This window comes from Thunnus maccoyii, chromosome 15, assembly GCF_910596095.1.
Source record: "Thunnus maccoyii chromosome 15, fThuMac1.1, whole genome shotgun sequence".
Lineage (NCBI taxonomy): Eukaryota > Metazoa > Chordata > Actinopteri > Scombriformes > Scombridae > Thunnus > Thunnus maccoyii.
Genome location: NC_056547.1, coordinates 22,920,031 through 22,940,042, shown reverse-complemented (window position 1 = coordinate 22,940,042; position 20,012 = coordinate 22,920,031). Strand labels below are relative to the sequence as shown.

The 20,012-nt window shown below is 41.1% G+C and overlaps 1 protein-coding gene across 2 annotated transcripts; it reads left to right on the top strand.

Moving 5' to 3' along the window:
* The first annotated feature begins 442 nt into the window (after positions 1-442).
* Positions 443-17,502, top strand: mfsd2ab (major facilitator superfamily domain containing 2ab). Of its 2 annotated transcripts, XM_042436003.1 has the most exons (14): positions 443-714; positions 3,871-3,996; positions 5,206-5,330; positions 9,914-10,037; positions 10,437-10,515; positions 10,610-10,785; positions 10,912-11,002; positions 11,624-11,742; positions 12,022-12,105; positions 14,263-14,346; positions 14,524-14,636; positions 14,745-14,888; positions 15,240-15,416; positions 15,507-17,502. In XM_042436003.1, exons 1-14 carry the CDS (start codon positions 625-627, stop codon positions 15,559-15,561), a joined length of 1,587 nt encoding a protein of 528 aa, XP_042291937.1. In that variant the 5' UTR covers positions 443-624; the 3' UTR covers positions 15,562-17,502. The 2 variants fall into 2 exon arrangements, with proteins under 2 accessions (XP_042291937.1, XP_042291938.1); XM_042436004.1 differs by lacking the exons at positions 443-714; positions 3,871-3,996; positions 5,206-5,330 and adding exons at positions 8,787-8,869; positions 8,980-9,066.
* Positions 17,503-20,012: the final 2,510 nt, after the last annotated feature.

Sequence of the window (20,012 nt, the reverse complement as noted above, 5' to 3'; positions counted from 1 at the left end):
AACACTCTTTTATAAGTGTAAGTGGTGAAAAAAACGAAGAATCAGTCGCTAAATTTCAATATTTATGTTTCCCTTAACTTAACTTTCCCTTTAACTTTCCCCTTAATTTCCCCCTTAACCCCGAATCAGAAGCTAACTTCCACGTCTATATGATATCATGTAATGATACGAAACGTGCGACATTTTCACTGGATGTTGACATTATTCATAGTTGCTGCTGCTTATTGTGACTGTCGAGAATGTAAACAGAGCAGAGTCATACTCAGAATGGAGAAATGGAAAAATTTCAGGAGAGATGAATCTTATCTTCTCATACAGCCTGATAATAGGCTATGGATGAACAGCAGAACAGTCAGCTTCACGCGCTGTCACCGGTGGGCGGGGTTAAAACATGGCGTGAATGGCACGTTAAAAAAAAAACGAGAGGGGGGGCGGGTCACTTAGCTCTTGAAATTACTACGTCCACCCTCATAGACCAGATCTTCTCGGTTTTGAAAGAAGAGCGTACGACGACTACATTTGAGACGTGTTTTTTTCCTTTTCCCCCTCTCAAATCTTATCGGAAGACTAGTTTGATTATTCTAAAACATTTTTGAGTTCAACCAAGAAACCAGCTACTCTGCTATGGCAAAAGGAGAGGGAGGCGAACAATACTCTAACGCCAGTTTGTTGAATAAACCGGGCAGCTCGGATGGCATCAAACTGGCCAGGAAGGTGAGTTTCATTCATTAATTCAACAATATTCTCGTTTATGTATGTTTTCCTGTTTAAATCCACTCAGCAGAAAACATCTGGCGAGAAAAGAGGAAGCTGAAATGTATCTTGAAAATTTGAATGAATTAGAGCAGCACACCGGTTAATTGACGTTTTGAGGAAGTGAGTCATGAAACCTACCTTCAGAGCAGATATGCAACATACCTTACATTAGTAACTCAACAAAAATGAATGACATAATTAACAAAAAATGTATTTACATAACCAAATAAGAATAATTTCAGTGAGCAAATACTGCCCTGCAAACTCCCTCCTTTGAACTTCAACATCTGCAAATACGTCAAACCATATAACTAAAAAAGGCTTTAAACGGTGTTAGAAACAGTAAAATGTTGTAAGTTTAAGTCATAATTTGTGTTAGTAAGGCTGCAATGCTAGGGGCTTTCTGTGCACTCATTACCCTCAGCCACACAGAGCTAAATTTAAATCCCGAAAATGCCACTCTCCTTTCTCTCTTTGAGCTAAATATATGGTCGTGCGGCTGGTGAAATAAGTCCTAGACGCTGTAATTCTGAATTGTATAAATGGTCTCTATAATTAAAGTGATTTAATGTGAATGAAAATTTGCAATTGGAAACGTGAAACTCTCAAACAAACGGTTTAGGGTGTTGTCCGTTGATAACAAAATGAGATATGGCTACATCCCTCATAACACTTTATGTGGGATTCAGTAGCCGTGTGTGTGTGCTGCGTTCACGTGCACTGTTTTAGAAAATAAGTGACACAGTGCTTTGCATTTCAGTAACAAAATGAGGAGAACATTTGCTTCAGCATGTTAATTCGTGTGAATAGTAGTGGGTTGTTATGAGCAGTATCAGCATATAAGCTCATCCTTGTTTACTGTTATGTTTTTCGTTAGATCTTTTGTTCCAAAAAGTCACTTAAAATTGGAAAAGATTCCCTCTTAGTTGGGTATGTGGCATGCAGTTTTGGTGGCAGTTCCTCTATTTCCCACAGCATTGAATGCGTCATGCAGCAACCCCACAAAGGCGACGTGTCAAACCGAAGAAGCAGACAGAGGATATTTTCCCCAAATCCCACCCAGAATCAGAGTTTTTCCACATTTCTGTTTGCAAGAGATAGTAGAGATGCACCCACCAAATCAAAACACTCATGGTCAATCAAAATGATTTTGCTATGTTTTGAATATTTCAAAAAGCCACCTGTTCCAGCATGTGCCTTTGACTCAAAGCATGTTATCAGTCTACAATGGTAGCATATCACTACTGGTAGCACTGATAGAAGAACAAGTAGCCTGTGAGGTAGTAATAAGAGGCAGTTTTTCGTGTCAGGTTTACAAAATAGAGTTTAATGGAAAACACATTTTCGGCTCTTATGTAACTGATGTAATTAGGATGCTTAAGGCAAAAATAGGCTATTTTAAGTGGATTGCTTCGAAGGAGTGTCAGCACAGAGTGGCATGAATACACTGTCACAACAAGACATTCTTGATTGGTTTCATGTCACAGTATGAACACTCACTGCAGTGTCATTGTAAGACTAGGAGGGGCAAAAATGTATGTCTAGGACAAAGAAATCCGGTTGACAAGCTTCCCACGCTCTGTCAGCTCATAGTGTATTAAAGAAATTACTAGGCATTGTCAGGCATTTACATACAGCACTTATGTGACTTCTCCTCATCCAGTTTACAGCTGTGTTGTAAGGTTTTAGGAGAATTGTGTATCACACGGTGTGGTCAAGTTGGATCCTAGATGTGACCTAAATCACCAGGTAGCCCCAACTGTTGTAAAGCCAGCCATTGTGCTCAGTCACAAAAGTTTAAATACCAAAAATCCTCCTCTGTTTGTAATGGTGCAGGTATCTTATGTCAGGGTTTTGTCACCTAAACAAAGGTTGGGTTGAGTGTATCAACAGGACAGAGGCTGGTTTATTCACTCACAGCCACAGAGATGTTTTGTGTTGTGTTTTGATCTAAGATGAATGCAGTCAGTGTTCATTTTCTTCTCATGCATATCAAGGACATAAACTTGAGGAGTACTGAAATGTCCCTGCAGTTCAAGGTCATTTTCAAGAGCCGACGGCGTTGTCATGAAACCGCTTTTACGTTTTAGTCTGAGGCTTTTAACTGTAGCCTTTTCCTCATTCAACACCAGTGATGAAAAATTCTTTGACCAGCTACCAAGAGGGCATATTAGGCAGTCCCGAACACAACCTTTTGATTGGTCGGGGAGGAGGGTGTGTGTTTTTTTTCCGGCTCTCTGACGGCTTTACTGCGGTCAGAGCACTGGTCAAACTGGCAGACATCCCTATTGGTGTTAAGTCAGTTCAGGCCGCTGCCAAAGTGGTGTCACCCTGGCATTTTAGTGTGTGTGTGAGAGACACTCCGGTGGTGTCGTGCCCTGACACTAATCGACAGAGATTTGTGTTGCTATTAGAGGAGTCGTTTAGTGTCTGTCAGTTGAGGAAATTATTACATCTACAGTGGAGAATGAACGCTTGTTGGAAAACCAAGAGATTCTTGTTTCCTAGCAGCTGTCCCTGAGTTCTGCCAAATACGCTACATCATGGTTAGCTTTTTGCCAGCTGAGCTCTCTGGTACTTAAGACTCTGACGATAAAGAATTTAGGCCACTTTCCTTGTAAGGCGCTGTAAAATGTCTTGTTGTTTTAATCGGACTAGGGAGGAATAGGCGAGACTGAAGGAACAACAGGTTGAGGATTACACTCTTAAGAAAGAAATTGGTGAAGTTGCCTATTTATAAGCCAGGCGACTATACTGTATACTGTATCCCTGTCAGGATTAAGTTGCTGTGGTTGACTCTGCAGAATGGACCCCACCTAGAATTACACGGACTGGTTACATGCCAAAGCCTGCAAATGTTTGTGGGCAGCTGTGTATACTAAGCCTTAAAGACACTTTCTCCAAATGTAGGTTAATGCTGAATGTGTAAAAATTCATTTGTTAGGCATTATCTTTACAGTGCAAAGACGGATTCTCTGTCTACTATTTTGCCTGCAGTTTTATGAAATTTCCTAACCCTGGTTCCACTTTTAAAGCCAATTATGTTAAGCTAATTATGTTCCTTTTATTAACTGTGTTTTTTTTCCTTTTTTCTCTTTGCTTGTGTTCCCTCAGCGTGAGCATAGGAACAGGTTGTCAATCTGCAGTAAGATATGCTATGCTATCGGTGGAGCGCCCTACCAGATCACAGGATGTGCCCTGGGCTTCTTTCTGCAGATCTATCTACTGGATGTAGCACAGGTGAGAAACTCCACCATCACAGCTGCCTGGCTCAACCTTTCCAGCGTTACTTTCATAGCACCGATCTAAATATAGCCAACTTGATTCCCGAAAAAGACCACCTTACGGGGAATGGGAACATGAACATCCGCTACTGTCTGTCCACTCCTCTGTGCTGTCCTGTCACAGTATGTGAGGTGGCATTTACAGTCTAAAGGGCAAGAAGTTGTACGTGATCCCTCCTGTGCCCTTCAAGCACCTCTTCTCATAATCGAAGACATTGTGACCACCAAAGCTGACCGACAAAGGCGGTGATTGTCCTGGAAAAATGGAAGAGGTGGAAAAATGTTTTTGAAAGTCCAAGATGGGCTCCACTGTAACATCAAAAGGCTTACAGGGGCTCATTCTTGGAAAAAAACGTAGGGGAGGGGGGGGTTTGATGGTAGTACAATGAGGAGGGGCTCGCTTTAATGGGCTCTGACACTAATCTGATGGTTAAGGCCAAGGCGGCATGTAAGTCAAACGGCTTCCCAGGGTTTAGCTTTGTCCGGCTACCAGGGTTGTTGATTAAGAGTCTATTGGATGACACAGCATGGCGCAGATTGTACAGTCAGGAGTGAAGCATCCATCCTGCCTGGCTTCCAGTCAGACTCGTCTCCTCTGCACAGCGCTGGACGAAGAGCAGACACGGCGAGCTGCCAAGTGGCACCTTCGCTGTTTGACTTGATTCTTGCAACATGCTGCCTTTTGACTATTTTCTTAGGAAATGCTGAAAGATCAGCAAAGAAAAGATCACTCCCTAATCGTTCACAGTTTGTTTTTTTTTTCTTTTGTCTGTGTGTTCTTCTGAAAAGTACTGTTTTGAGATTGGTGACAAACGTGAATATATGATGTATACTTAGAGTATCTGAAATACATCTTGTGGAAATGTTTGATGCTAAATGTCAATAATATATGAATTGCTAAAAAAAGAAACTACTCATTGTTGCGTCAAAGCTACACACCCTTTCATCAAAGAGCTGCTTTCAGTGAGTGAGCTGTTCATCCGGATATGTATATTTTGTCAGTTTATTTGTCATATTTCCTGGCATCCTGGAGCAGATGCTGATACTATATTATGCTATTCACAGGACGTGCTGCTACTTGTAACATTAGGAAATAATGTTAGTCAGTTGTGTACGTGTTCAGTCGCAGCTATTCTAATCTTTGCATCTTCTCCTTTTTTGGCAGTTGGATCCCTTCTACGCCTCCATCATCTTGTTTGTGGGCCGAGCCTGGGACGCGGTAACGGACCCCACGGTGGGCTTCCTGGTCTCCCGAAGCCCATGGACACGTGTCGGACGCATGCTGCCCTGGTAGGTTTAGTTCCCAGCTGGAAGAACAAAAAGATCAACATGTTAGAGCTGTTTTTAAGGGAATCTGTGCAGTTTTATCAGGTGTATCATCCTCCTCCGGCTCTATTGTTTAGGTCTCTACCAAACCACATCCATCATCTTGTAGATAAAGTGCCAAAGTTGTTTAATCAGTTGTCCTGTATTTGGTTTTGGAAATACTCCACAGGGAACTGACTTCAGCCTTGGCGAGTCAGAGGTGTGACTGAAGGTTTTCCAACTGTATGCTGTAGCGTGTCAGTGTTTTGGGGCGGGGCTTTGTGCTGTTTGAATCACCCGCGTCATCTTTACTAGAGGGGGGTCGCGCTGATGCAATTACTACCATACCATTTCCTCATTGCCTACACATGCGTATACATGTCTATTCAAGCTCCCTCCCCCCTCCCTTTCTCTCTCTTTCACACACACACACACACACACCCACCCCCAAGTGCTGCTATGCATACTGGCCATTAAATATTCCACTGAAAATGCCAAAGCCAAATCGTAAAGGCATTGAGGCTTTTGGTTTTTTTTACTAAACAAATATAGGAGGGTTCAGCAGGTGCTGGTCTTTCCCACAGCATGGCCTTTTGGCATGGTATTGATAAATATAGCTCCTGCCTGCTACTGAGCGAGCAAATCTTAACGGCCCTCTCCCTTTTTTATGAGAAATTCCTCAAGAGGACTCCGACTGTGAACGGGTACAAAATTAAACATTCACTCTCATATTTGACCTGTGCAATTTATGTGAAACACCCTCACTGCTCGGAGGAAAATGAACTCGCCCTGCACCCTCGTCGTGTTAATGGTGCCTGTGTGCAGCAGCCAGGGCGAGGGAGCGGGAGGCCTGTGATGCTTCAGGCTTCTTTCACGGAAAAGGTTACTGACCCTTTTCTTTTTAACCCCCTATATCCCCTCCCCCCACATCCCCGCCTCTCAATATCTTAGCAACGTACGTGGGTTTATCTCTTGAGTTATCTTGTACGTGGTCCCACAGTTGTCAAAAATTACATACCCTCCTGGAGGTGGATGTCCGAGGAGGGTATGAATGACGCCGTTATGCAAGTGAAGCTCGGTGTAGGATGTCAAGGGGGGAGCAGCTGGTTGTAGAGGTTGCTGCCAGTCCCCTGTCAACACAGAAGATGTTTTAGAGCTACTGTTCTGCAATAGTTGGGAACATGAGGTACTCATTGTGGGTTCATGGAAGACAGAGACGGGCCAGTGGAAAAGGCAATGAGGTGACAGAGGAGAATGAGGGCAAGATTTCTCAAACGGCAGCTTCATTATGAGCGCCACAAGGAACTGAAGACCTCATCCAGAGAGCTTATCTACCCATCTACCTGCTTGATTTTAAAATAATCTTATCTCCCACATTGCTTAGGAAATCTGTGCGGCTTGTGCAAGAAGGGACGCAACTGGGAAATGAACCCAGTCGTGTGATGTCGTTCTCGGTTTCTCCTGTTAAATGCTCCTTTGGGTGTGCCTCCAGTGGGGCGACCTGCCTAATTAATTTACAACACAAAGGAATGATCATCCTGTTTGGTAGCAGTACCATAAATGTACCTCTCTGGAAATCAAATTGAAACTGTGGCAGTAACATATGAGCAAATGTATTTATAACCAAATGATCATGAATTTGCCATCAGAGTTGACTTTTTCAACCACAGTATAAATGGTTTTTAAAGGTTTCTACATGTTAGCTATGTTTGGAATATTGAGTGTCATAGATGTAACTGTAAAACTTCACTTTTTAATCCAAAAAATGTATTTCTTTAGTATTCTCTGATTGCACAGTCTAAAGTTGAAATGATGTATGTTGTATACTACTTTGATAATTTGGTTTATGCATAAAATTCATCTTAATGAGACTTAGTTTTATGGATGTGCTGGAGGGGTTAGGTTACTTTATCATTATTGTGATTTTCATCAAGTTGCTGACATTCGAATGAAAGTCTCGAGAAAGTGGGTCAATGCTGGATGCTGCTTGTGATATGCAAGATACATCTTGTCCATTTGTTGTTAGAGATAGGGTGTGGTTGTGGGGGGGTTGTAGGAGCAGGAGAGATGGAGGAATGATTGGCATGTTCAGTCACATTATGGTCAGTTCGGTCATAAAGATGTGAGGAGATGATGAGTGCGGTAGCTGGGAGCGCAGAGGAAGCAGGAGAAAGGCGGCAAAGCAGCTCCATCTTAAAAGCTCTGTGTTTTAGGGAGCGGGGGAGGGGAGACGTGAGTCAAACTGGCTTCTCATTGGTCCAGCCCACAACACACCACCGACACGAGCCAATGGCGCCTCAGCTGTCGAGTATGAGGGCTGGAAAGGATTTTTTAAGACTCGCTGAGGAATCCAGGAGGTTACTACAGTTCACACCGCAGAGCGAGAGCAGAATGAGTTGCACTGTTGCCGCAGAGCTACCGGAGCAGTCACTAATGACGGGCTGCTGGTTTCCTGCTATTTCTTAAACATGCATTTAAATTAATTCCACTGACTGTTTAGCATCCAAACAGCTTGAATCATTACTTCAGCAAATATTGACTCTTTGTTTTTCCTAATATGAATATTTTTTAATGTTCTCTGATCTCTTAAGCAGTTGTTTAAGCAAGAAAATATGACTCCAAGGCCTCAAAGTCAGTGTTTGGCAGGTTTTATCTCTCTGCAGCTGTTTCACCTCCCCAACCCAATGATGGCTGCCAAAAGCATAAAAAAAAATTTTTTTTTATAACTGTCAGCCAGTAAGACAAGTTTTTGCAGTCGATAGGTGCCAAACTACAGACTGTCACCTGCTAAGTTAACTTATCACCCTGCTCTAGTCAGCATGGCTATTTCAGATTTAAATTTGATTCCAGGAGAGGCATCAGGCCAGTACTTATATGGCCTGCTGTGTAACTGCAGTTCTGCAAGCACAGTGCCAGTTTTGGTTTTAACCTTGTAAAGCTCAAGAAAAGCTTACACTGAAAAAGAAAGTTTAAGAAAGTCTTTTTCAAAAGGAAACTTGTAAAACTTTAAGAGATTCAGTCTTGTGTTTTGCCATCACAGCCCCTTTCATTTTTATGATAGGATGTCCGAATGAAATTTTAAGGAAGCGCCTCGCCTAATTTCGTAGGTGTTTGTCTCATGTGGCGCGAAGGAAGTCAATTCTCAAATGTCCTGTCATTTCAGGTCTTGATAAAAACATCTGCTCCTGCACACCCCCACAGTGACTTCACACAAGAGTACATTTAATCAGATCACATGCGTGAGAGAGCCTGCTGAACATTGCTTCTCTTGACATTTCCCTGATGTCCGTCCTGTACATCAGAGTTTGTCGGCTTAAGTTGATTCGTGGTGATTCTGAAGTGAAGCTGCTTAGCGCTTTGATTGGATATCAGCCACTGCGATGGCTAGAAATTGCATCACTGTGTGTGTGTATATATATATATATATATATATGTGTGTCATGGCAAGCTTTTGCTTGTGGTCTACTGTGATGAGTTCATATCCTGTCTGGTAAAGGATGAATCACATTTCTGTTCGAGCGTAGGTAAGCAGGATACCCTGACATGTTTCCTGTTCCACAAGCAAGATTCTTATTTCCGGTGGTGTGGTTGACTCAATCTGGTGTCTGATTGGATGTTGTTGATCTGACCATAGGAAATAGGCGAACAGTGAGAGGAAGTGACAGAAGGAATTCAACTCTGGCAGGAATTCTCCATCATTTCCTCATAAAATGACCTCATGGTGTGTATATACGGGATGTTAAACAGCTGAGGAGGAGGGCAGGATGGCACGGATGTGTTAACAAAACTGAAACACTATGTTCTCATTTGAGCATAGATTTGAACATTGGAACACCCTTTTTCTACACTCACACACATACAGTTGCCTCATTGAACCGTCATTTATGTAACAGAGGGTGTTTTTATAGGCAGAAGTGTATCACTAGAAACTGAATTTGAATCATTTTTATTTTAGTTTGGATTGTTTAACTTGAATAATTGCATTAAAAAAACTGAATCTGAACATCATCGCTCTTCCTCAACGACCAGATATGTGTCTCAGTGAACTCAAACCGATTTGCATGAGCTGAAACCGAATTGCGAGAACCGAATGTGGAAGTATAGAGATATATAATAATAGATAATATATAGAGATTTGAATTTTCGGTGAGGATCAAATACAATTTCAGAGCAACTGAATTCAATTCAGTCAAAAGACAAGTTTGGTTTTGTTCAGCAGCATTCCACAGTGAGATGTCCTCAAATGAACCTCAGACCCAGATATACTTCAAGCTCAACCTGTTTCATGTTCAGCGGGAACACTATGTCCCTGATAACAACAGTCACCAAACAGTGCCGAGCTGGGGAGAGTTTGGCACAAATTAAATGAAAGACACACTTGAATGGCTACAGTTTGTTATGTAATGAGTGGCCCCCTCTTTTCATAAAGGCTGCTAGTTGTTTACAGAGTTTAGAGTGTTTCACGCTCGGTTAAGATCACGTGTTCATCCACTCTTGTTGTTGTTGTTGTTCCCCCCCTCAACCCCACTATCCCCCTTCCCCTCTCTATCCATCCTGTCCATCTGTAGGATCCTGCTCTCAACCCCTCTGGCTGTGCTTTCCTATTTTCTCATATGGTACGTTCCTCCCTTTGAGGACGGCAAAGTCATCTGGTACCTTTTCTTCTACTGCCTCTTCCAGTCCCTTCAAACTGTGAGTATTACACACACACACACACACACACACACACACACACACACACACACACCTGATGCAATACTTGATATACAGGGTCATGGAAAACATTGATTTCCCCGTGCAATTCAGAGGAACAATGTTACACCCTTTCACCCCCTCAATGACTTATTGTATAACAACAAAGGTTGTCATGGTGCTAAAATTAAGTAACCTGATGTTTCCTTTTTTTTGTTTTTAAGCTTCTTGATCAACACATATTGTAGCAATATTCCCAAAATAGATGCAGAACATTTTGTAAAAGCGAAATGTTCCAAAGTCTCTGCATGACCAAAAAGTGAATTGAAAAGCTGTGTCTTGTTAAATTTTTCTCACTTTTTTCCTTTTTTTTTTTTTTTTTTTTCCCTTTGGCATTAGTGCTTCCATGTGCCGTACTCTGCCCTCACCATGTTCATCAGCTCGGAGCAGAAAGAAAGGGACTCGGCCACCGCATACAGTGAGTATCATATCCTGAATCTCCTGGGAAGGAAAACAAAAAAGTCGAGTGTATCACCCCCTAACTAAACATTTCTGATCTGTCCTCCAATCAGGGATGACGGTGGAGGTTCTTGGCACCGTGCTCGGTACAGCCATCCAGGGTCAGATTGTGGGGATGGCCAACGCACCGTGCCTCCCAGGACCCGGCGACATCTTACTAGATCAGATCAACTCCACCGAGTCTGCCGATCTCAACAACAGTGAACCTGTCATCTCCCTGGACCACACGGTAAACACACTTGTATTTATTACTTACACAAGTACTGATTGAACAAGGTAGAAGTAAAATTCATTTTTGGGGGGTTTTTTGTTTTTTGCTAACTGTCCCTTTCTTCTCTCATTCCTCCCCTGGCAGAAAACGGCCTACATGATTTCCTCCGGTGTTATCTGCTCAATCTATGTCCTCTGTGCCATCATTCTTTTCTTCGGCGTGAGAGAACAAAAAGGTAAGAGTTCACATCTCAATCGAAGCGCTGCCATCCTGCAACGTAGCTGCCATTCTCCACTCTTTTAATTTGCATCATCAGAGGGAAAACATGTTGAATACAATGGGAAATCACCTTACCTTTTTATGTATCATCAAATATCACATAAAAACAGCTCCTTACATTCTTTTGTTTGAATTATTACTAAATAAAACAATATTTTGGGTGGGAAAGTTTTATGACCAGAAATACTGTTAAACATCCCCCCAAAAAGTTTCAGTTTCTCAAGTTAAGCTTCCTGATTTGACACAGATTAACAAGTCTTTGATGTGGTAGATCTGTCATCGATGTTTGTAGTCTAGGCCAATGGGGACGCACAGTTCTAGCTGCATGTGATGGTGTGACAGTGGGCTGATAGCGTGTGGCGTGGCTTTAGTTAAATTAGAAACCTCGTGACCGGCGATGAATCATATAGATGCGTTTTGTGCAGAGCGTGAAAAACAGCTCCTCATGTAAAACGAATCGGGGGCGGGGTATCGGTGGGGGGTGCACACCATAAGGAATAAGAGATAAAAATGTATTCAAGTGGATGTCATTTTGTATCATTATTTCATTTTTTTTCCCATTTTCTCCTCCTCCCAGATTCTTCCCGTCTCAGGTCAGAGCCCATGGGTTTCTTCCAGGGGATTAAGCTGGTGATGGGGCATGGACCTTATGCCAAACTGGTCATGGTCTTCCTCTTTACCTCACTAGCTTTCATGGTGCGTATAGAGACACACACACTTATATTACAGACTCGCAGGACATGCAGTTTGTCAATCTGTTTGCTGTTTTTGGGCAAGAATACTCTTCCAGAGGTCTGTCTTGTGTTTGTTTTTTCTGATTTGTTGGAAGTCTCTTGCTGGTTTCCTCCTAACCCGAGTTTACTTTACGCCTGCCAGGTTGCCTGGTGTGTGTGTGTGTGTGTGTGTGTGTGTGTGTGTGTGTGTGTGTTTGCGTGTTATAAAATTTGACTGAGTTTCTTCTTCTTCTTTCTGCAGCTCCTAGAGGGAAACTTTGCTCTGTTCTGCAGCTCCACACTAGGCTTCAGAAACGACTTCCAGAATATTCTGCTGGTCATCATGGTGAGTACACACACAGGTGACATTTTCAGACACGCAGATAGGTGCACCGTTGCCATAGCAACGCATACGAAACCCCGAGCAGCCCATTTCAGTGGAATAAGTTAAGCCATTAGCTTCAGAGTGCAGACAAAAGCTTCCCTCCTAGGACGAACACATAAATTGTCTTCAGTAACAAGGCCAGTCTGTTCTCCATTAGAGAACAGTGTCTGCTGGCTGCCCATTTCCATGATGTGTGACCGGTCTCCCTGAATGCCATCCCATTCCCACAGACAGTGAGGAAGCCACCGCAACACTTGGCTACAAGAAAACTCATCTCATTCCGTTATCTCTCTTGGCCTCCCTTTTTTTGTATAAACCTGTATCCAGAGAGAAGTTTCTCATATCTAAGAGCCACTCAACCGTCAGGTCCTGACAGGTTTCAAACCCAATTAATTCACAGATGTGCCTACAGTAGCACGCACAGCAGAACTGTACAGGGTGAGAAAGTACAGGTTAGAGAGGTTGAAAAGATTACATGCTTTGATCCTTTACTTTATGGAAAGGATTATAGAGCCAAGGAGGCCACCTTTTTTTTTTTTAAAGTACATTTATTTAGTGAAATGACTTTTTTAGAAGCTTCAACACATTAAGCTTTGAGAGAAATGGCTCCTTATGAGGTTATCCATCATTTTTTATCCTAATCCTCACCTTCAGTAATCTGAGGAGATGTCAGATCTTATTAGAACACAAAGATAAAGTTAAACAAATGAAACATCATATAGGCGCTCAGTGGTTATCATTGTTGCCTCACAGCAAGAAGGTCCTGGGTTCAAACCTGTTTGGAGTTTGCATGTTATCTCCATGTTTGCATGGGTTTCTGCTTGGTGCTCTGGATTGCTCCCACCATCAAAGACATGTGTTAGGTTAATACTTCTATAAGTGCCCATGACCCTTGGCACCGGCAAAAAGAACTTGAGCTTGTCCTCATGCGCCCACCGCGGCTGCCCACTGCTCCTGCTGTATAGGATGGGTCAAATGCAGAGGATTAATTTCATTTCAATGTATGAGCGTTGAGAAATGACAATAAAGCCTGAAACCCAATCTTACAACTCTGACTGCTTGCCAGTTACTTGATGAGCACAGTAATGTTCAGATGACATGAAACATTGTGTGAGAGCAGTGAGAGTTCATCAAATGGCAACAAACAAAAAGAGCCTTGTCTGTGCTTCTTGCTAATGTGATGCACGTTGCAAAAAGCATGCTGTGTAGTACATTGTACTCCAGTTTTGCCGCTGAACTGCAAATTAACTAATTGGGCCGGACGGTTTTATGGGAGAGGAGTAGACACGTTTCACTACCGAATACATTGTAGGTCAGCTGTAGAAAACATGTTTTATGATGTCTGCAAAGAAGATAAACTGTATATATAAGTGGTATTGACTGATAAGTGGATGTTGGTGTCTGTGACACTCGTGCGTTTACTGGTGAAGTTTAGACTCCGTTCAAGCGTGCGCACAGACACACTTATGCATGGAAATACAAAGGAGATTCTTTACTCGTAGTGAGAAACCACATAAAATGGCGCAAAGCCACAACAGAAAGTGAGACAGACTAACAGACAGACTAACACAGATGACTGTGCAGCCAGACAGGAGAGGTGTGTCTGTGGTCTATCTCTGGGAGCGTAACCTTTCATTCATATGCATTTGAGAAGGTAGAAAAATACTGTTGCACCAGGATTGTGTTGTCTTTACTTTAGTCAAACACAGAAGGGTCAGAGGTCACACTGATCTGAGTGAGTCCTCCGTCCCCCTGTAGAGTCAAAGGATGACCCCTGCGGATTATTGCATCACATTGAGCTCAGATTTGCTCTGGGAAGAGCGGCGGATGCCACATTGTCTTCTGTCTTCACTGTGTTGTGTTTGGCAGACACGAGAGGTCAAATGTGCGTCTGCATCACCACGCTTTCAAGTGTTTTCAAACCCATATGGAAGCTGAAGCATTTTGAGAATGCGTCTAATTTCATGCTTGTTTACTATTATGTAACACAACACAGAGGGTCATCCTTTGCTTCAGCAAAATAACATTAACCTGTAATAGTGGACCCTGTGTGGAATATTTCTGTGTGTCAAGAGAAAACAGGTGGTTAACCAGACTTTAATGTTTTTCCCCCCTCAGCTCTCCGCTACTTTGGCCATCCCCTTCTGGCAGTGGTTTCTGACTCGCTTTGGGAAAAAGACGGCGGTTTACGCTGGCACCTTGGTAAGGCCCGCAGACACGTCCACACACCACTTCTAAGTCATGAGAAGTCTGTAAGACTGACAGGAATTAAGTGATTCTCTGTGAGTTGTAGGGAAGTGGCTCTAGTGGGAAGTGAATCTCTGAAGGACAGCTGATTTTGTGTGCATTAGTGGTCTAATGTCTTTCTGTTCTTTCCAGTCTGTGGTTCCCTTCATGATCCTGGTGGTGTGTTTGAAGAGTAACCTGATTGTCACCTACATTGTCTCCTTCGCTGCTGGGGTTGGAGTGGCCGCAGCCTTCCTGCTGCCCTGGTGAGACACCTGCTTGACCCTTTGTGGACTTTACATTCTTAAATACTTCAATTCTGTGCACAAGTTAAAGAAAAACATTTCTGACTGAAACTTTTTTCGTCTCGTCAGGTCTATGCTGCCTGATGTTGTCGACGATTTCCAAGTGCAGAACCCTGAATCCACTGGCCACGAGGCCCTCTTCTATTCCTTCTATGTCTTCTTCACCAAGTTTGCCTCTGGAGTCTCCCTTGGCATCTCCACTCTCAGTTTAGAGTAAGTTAAGAATGTTTTGTAGGTCTTTTCATCAAGTTTTTTTCAGGACACAATAAAGAAAAGTCATGAATGAGGCTAATCCAAATCTCCAAGCACCCTAATCCCTTATCAAAGCAAGGAAATCCTTTAACTTTCATTTGATTAAGTACAGTAAGTCTGTAGTGTGCATGCATGCATCACATGACGGAGTTCACAGCAGTCTGTTGGCCTTTGATCAGTGATTTGGTGGGAAGTTGTATCTGTACAACTCAGATTCTGTAAATATGAATGTTCTACAATGTATAAAGATGTGAAATCTGTTACTCTCCAAGTGTTTTCAGTTCCATAACTATATATTTTTTCCTTCTTTAGTTTTGCAGGCTACATCAGTCGAGGTTGCACCCAACCAGTGGAAGTGGATATAACCTTGAAAATACTGGTTTCCGCTGCCCCCATAGCTCTCATCATAATCGGCCTCATCATATTATACTCTTATCCAATCGATGAGGAGAGGAGGCAAGGCAACCGCAAATTACTACAGGAACAGAGGTAAGGCTGTGGATTTAAAAATCACGCGTTTTGTGTTTGCATGTCGGTGAAGCAGAACTCCAACTGAAGACACTCTTTATTTTCTCGCAGGGACAACGAGGCAGATTCTGAAACAGACTCGACAGAACTGGCCAACATGATCTAGCACATTTTACAGACCCACGGACCAATCGAGTGATCGACTGGCATTTTGCACTGGGCGGGACCAACGGACCTGAGCCTGTCGGATCATACAGACACTGCCTTGTCCAATCACATTGCTGCTGTTCAACGTCTACAAAACCTGATTGGTTCAGAAGTGTCGCCGCTTCAGCCACACTGAGGCCTTTCTAGAGACTGATATCCTAGCCTTTGTGTTGGTGACATTTTCCCAGCATGATGTTCACTCTCTTCTTTCAGTCAGATCTCAAAAGCCTTACTTTTTGTACAACGTGCTACTTTTGAGTACTGCAGAAAAAACTTTTTTTTTTTTTTTTAAAGGTTGGTCTCAGTTGAAATTGCACAAAACCGTGAAATGTGATGGGAGCAGGGGACGTGTTTACTCCACGCTGCCATTTGTTGGTGCTACTCGCTGGAGCTGAACAGTTCCCATCCTTATACGTACGTCAAGCACTAATGACCATGAGCACTGCGCTAAAAACAGCATTATAGTTCTGTCAACATCATGTGAAACTTGAACAAATAGCGATAATGCCTTAATTTCAGCTCCATTTTTGGGGAGAAAATTTCCAGACTGACAAACTGTAACTTGAGTCAGTCTCTTGCTCTTGAGTCATTGTCTTGGTATGTACTTTGAATATGTTTAAATGTGTTTTGTACTTTTTACAATTTCTCCTCATAGTTTACTAAAAGCAGCCAGATTGTTTCCACCTCATCCCCATCCTACTGGCTTTTCTAGAAAGAGGGAGTAATAATGATGTTGGAACAAATGGCCAAAACGGTAACAGCAGTGCTCTGAAGGGCTCTTTTTATTTCTCCACCGTTATACTGAAACCACTACAATAGTAAAAGCTGTTAGTTTGCACAGATAACTGCAATGTTTATCCATCAATTACATTATTTATAGGACAGCGACTATAGACAGGAAAACCTTTCCTCTAAATGCTTACATTGACACAATACCAAGCAAAACAGTGACTACAGCCAGGACTAATTTAGCGATATCATTATTTAAGTATTTATTAGTTTTGATTTTACTGTTTTTGAATTCCTGGTAAGTCATACTTCTTGCAGTATTTAAATCTATTTAAGGCCTGTAAGGTTGTCCTCACAGAATTATCCATTTCACAATGAGGCAAATGGGTCAAATTTTAAAACATTCACACGCCTTTTAATGCATGTTGCCATCGCTGATGTCTTTGCTCCATATGCATTCAAAAAGGGAAGCTCATAATTGTCAAAAAAAAAAAGGTTGAAAGATGGGAAAGTGTACATGTTGTAGTCTTCCTGAATGTTTTTTTTTTTTTTTTTTGTACATAAGTGTGTAAATTGAAGGAACAACCAAGATGCTTTATGATCATCTCAATCCCTGTTATAAAAATGAGGATTGACATCGTTCATATCCATTGATATGGAAATGTGTACATTCAATTTCATATGTTATACATACTGCTACATCTTCGACGTGTTGTTTCTGACAACTGGGAAACCGATGTGAAAAGTGTTGTTTCATCCTCTTTTTTTTTCTTCTTTTTTTTAAAGTTTTGTTCTAAGATTTTTCACATCACTAGTAGAGGCCCACACTGTGCCATTGTCACCCACTAAACCTGTAATAATTGTACATCCTGTAAATCTCGTCCTGTTTTATTTTCATTGTTTTGTCTTTTGTTGGATCTGTCAGCGAACGTCCCTCTTGACTCTTGAGGCTGTAGCCAAATGTGTGAGCTTTAAAAGACAGGGACACACAGACGCCTTGTGTACATGCCTCCTGTGCATATGTATATATTGTACGTAAACGTGTAAATATCTTTGATATTTGTGGTTGCAAGTGAAATGAACTTATGTACACTGTACTGTAGTTATTTAAGGAAAAAACGTTGAGATTGAAGAGATGTTAATAAATACTAATTGATAAGTGTACTGTGAACAAGTCGTCATAACATTTCTTACTTAAAATATGTCACAAGCATAAGCCAATTTAAGCACCATTTAAATTATAGATATTTTTATATGTTTTATTGATATACTTTAATATCACACATGCAGCATGTGAATAATTAGCCACACATGAAGAAACATGAGGATTTCCTTCTAAGTCTCATGTTTTAAGAGGCTTTATCTTCTTTAAAACATGTGTTCTTCCGCTCATCAGAAACTATTCAAAAAGTATTTGAGCTGTAATACTTAAAATTTCAGCAGGTTTGAAAACATAAAACATAAAAAAGATAAATGAAACAGGCCCATACTTGACATGACCTTTGGAAAAAAGCAGATTCATTCACAAAACTGACTCATTTGTGTAACTGGATTTACCCACCAAACACACACACATAGACATGCTATGAATAAGTTTTTGTTAAAGGCATAAATCAAGTGTTTACATACATCATACCCATCATACCACCCTACGTCACTACCTTACAGCCTGCTAAACACGGTGACGCAGTGGGTATTCATGGTCCACTACTGCCATCTAGTGTGAGGGTTTGTTAATTAAAAAAAGAATGTGTAGTTAACGTGACTGACAAACACTACACTACTGCTGTTATTCCTGTTTTACAGTTTATAGTCACACATTTCATCAAAAGAATGAATATATATATATATATATATATATATGTGTGTTTCAAATCATGACACAGTTCACTTGAGAAACATAAATTAAATAATCTATCACATCCGTTCATTAGTGTTTAGGTTGGGATTTTAGTTGTTTTCTGAGTGTAGCAACATTCAGCCACAGATTCTTTGCAGCATTAAAAGATGCTCTTGCTTCATTGCATTTACAGAGCAAATTATGTATCTTATGATACTTGTCTACACATCATAAACCAGATTTTTAGCTTTCATACATTTGAGTTGATAATTGCTTAAAGATCACCTCTAGACATGTTGTTAGGTATATAAAAATAATCTGCTTGGAATCATAATATGTCTAATATGGTTTTCCACAAAAAAATGTCCAGTTACGTCATTCAAATACTTGAAATGACATCCACTTTTTCTCCCTCTTTGAAAAATCCAGAATCTATGAATATGCAAAAATTGTTCATTTCAAAAATTTGATTGATATAAAATGTCTCCTACTTCACTGTAAAGTAAGTTCTCAGTGTTTGTGCACCGAAGGGCTCAAGTTTCCACATCACACATGTGTAAGTTGCATACTGGACCACTATCAGCTTACAAACTAGTTGTGATGTCACAAATCATGCTCATAACCCCACTCTTGAAAATCAGATTTAAGTTGAGCACAGAGAAACTTTCCACTTTCAGCAGATGAATGTGAAAACAAATTTTGCACGTATATCCAATAGGAACCAGAAGAAAAACACATTTTGAAGTGGAGGTGGACTTTAAACTTAATGGTGACATTCAAACTCACATTCAACTGCAAGCACAGAGAAGATAATCAGTGCATGGTGAATGTTCAACTTTGGGAGGTCTTTCTTGCTACATACTGTGTAAGTACTAACTCTGCAAGTATTACACAAATATTTGTCGGTATCAAAATGCTGCCCAACAACTTTTGTATCCGGAAGTTTGGCTCCCCCACCTGGAGCCTGAATTCTGACCCTAAAACCTCCCATCAAATGTAGACTCTTACCCCTGACTGGGTGGACATTGACAAGAACCTACACCTTTTGTTTTATAACATTATCTCTCTTAGATGCATCCTCTGTCCTGTAAGCTGTCAACTGATGGTGATTTAGGCATCCAGATAACTTCATTATAATATAATAAAACATGGTCAAAAACCATTTTTGTTTGTTTATTTTTTTCACTTTACCTTTATTTCATTTAATTTGCTGTACATTTTAATTGCTTTATTTATTCCTAAAGTTTTAACATGTTAAAATTTTACTTTTTTTAAAAGTTACTTTTACTTTTTTTATCAACATTTTTATCCAAGTATCTGATCTGTGTTTCTTGGTGCCTAGGATGTGTTGTATATATTGTAAATGAGGTCTCTATCTCAATATATTTCCAAGTCTAAATAAAGGTTGAATGAATGAATAAATGAAAGAATTATTGTTAGAAGCCTGAGAGGCAGATGGCAGATGGCTGTGGAGCAGTTGTGTGTCAGTTAGCTGCACATATATGAATTTAACTGATTTTTTTTATTTGAATTTGCATCAATAATAATCAATATAAACATAGGCAGACCCTACATTATCACCTGTTCTTGTGGCCCTGTTATTCGGCGGAGTCTTGTGTCAAAATGCTTTAACACCATTATTATGTTTATATTGTGGTCACAGTGAATGCATATTTACAAAATGTCACGCTTTATCAAATTAACACAGGGTGTCTGGGTCTCTTGGTGTCTAACTGAATCATATTGTCTGTTGTGTGCACTGTTCTTAATGGGAACAGGGCACATACATACATACACAATGCAGGTCGAGGTGTGTGTGTGTGTGTGTGTGTGTGTGCGTG

Excerpts from the sequence above, each read along its gene's own strand:
- mfsd2ab (XM_042436003.1), top strand. The coding sequence starts at position 625 with ATGGCAAAAGGAGAGGGAGGCGAACAATACTCTAACGCCAGTTTGTTG. Across the intron at positions 10,516-10,609 it reads GGACTCGGCCACCGCATACA|GGATGACGGTGGAGGTTCTT; the intron begins GTGAGTATCATA and ends TCCTCCAATCAG. Across the intron at positions 11,743-12,021 it reads TTACCTCACTAGCTTTCATG|CTCCTAGAGGGAAACTTTGC; the intron begins GTGCGTATAGAG and ends TTCTTTCTGCAG.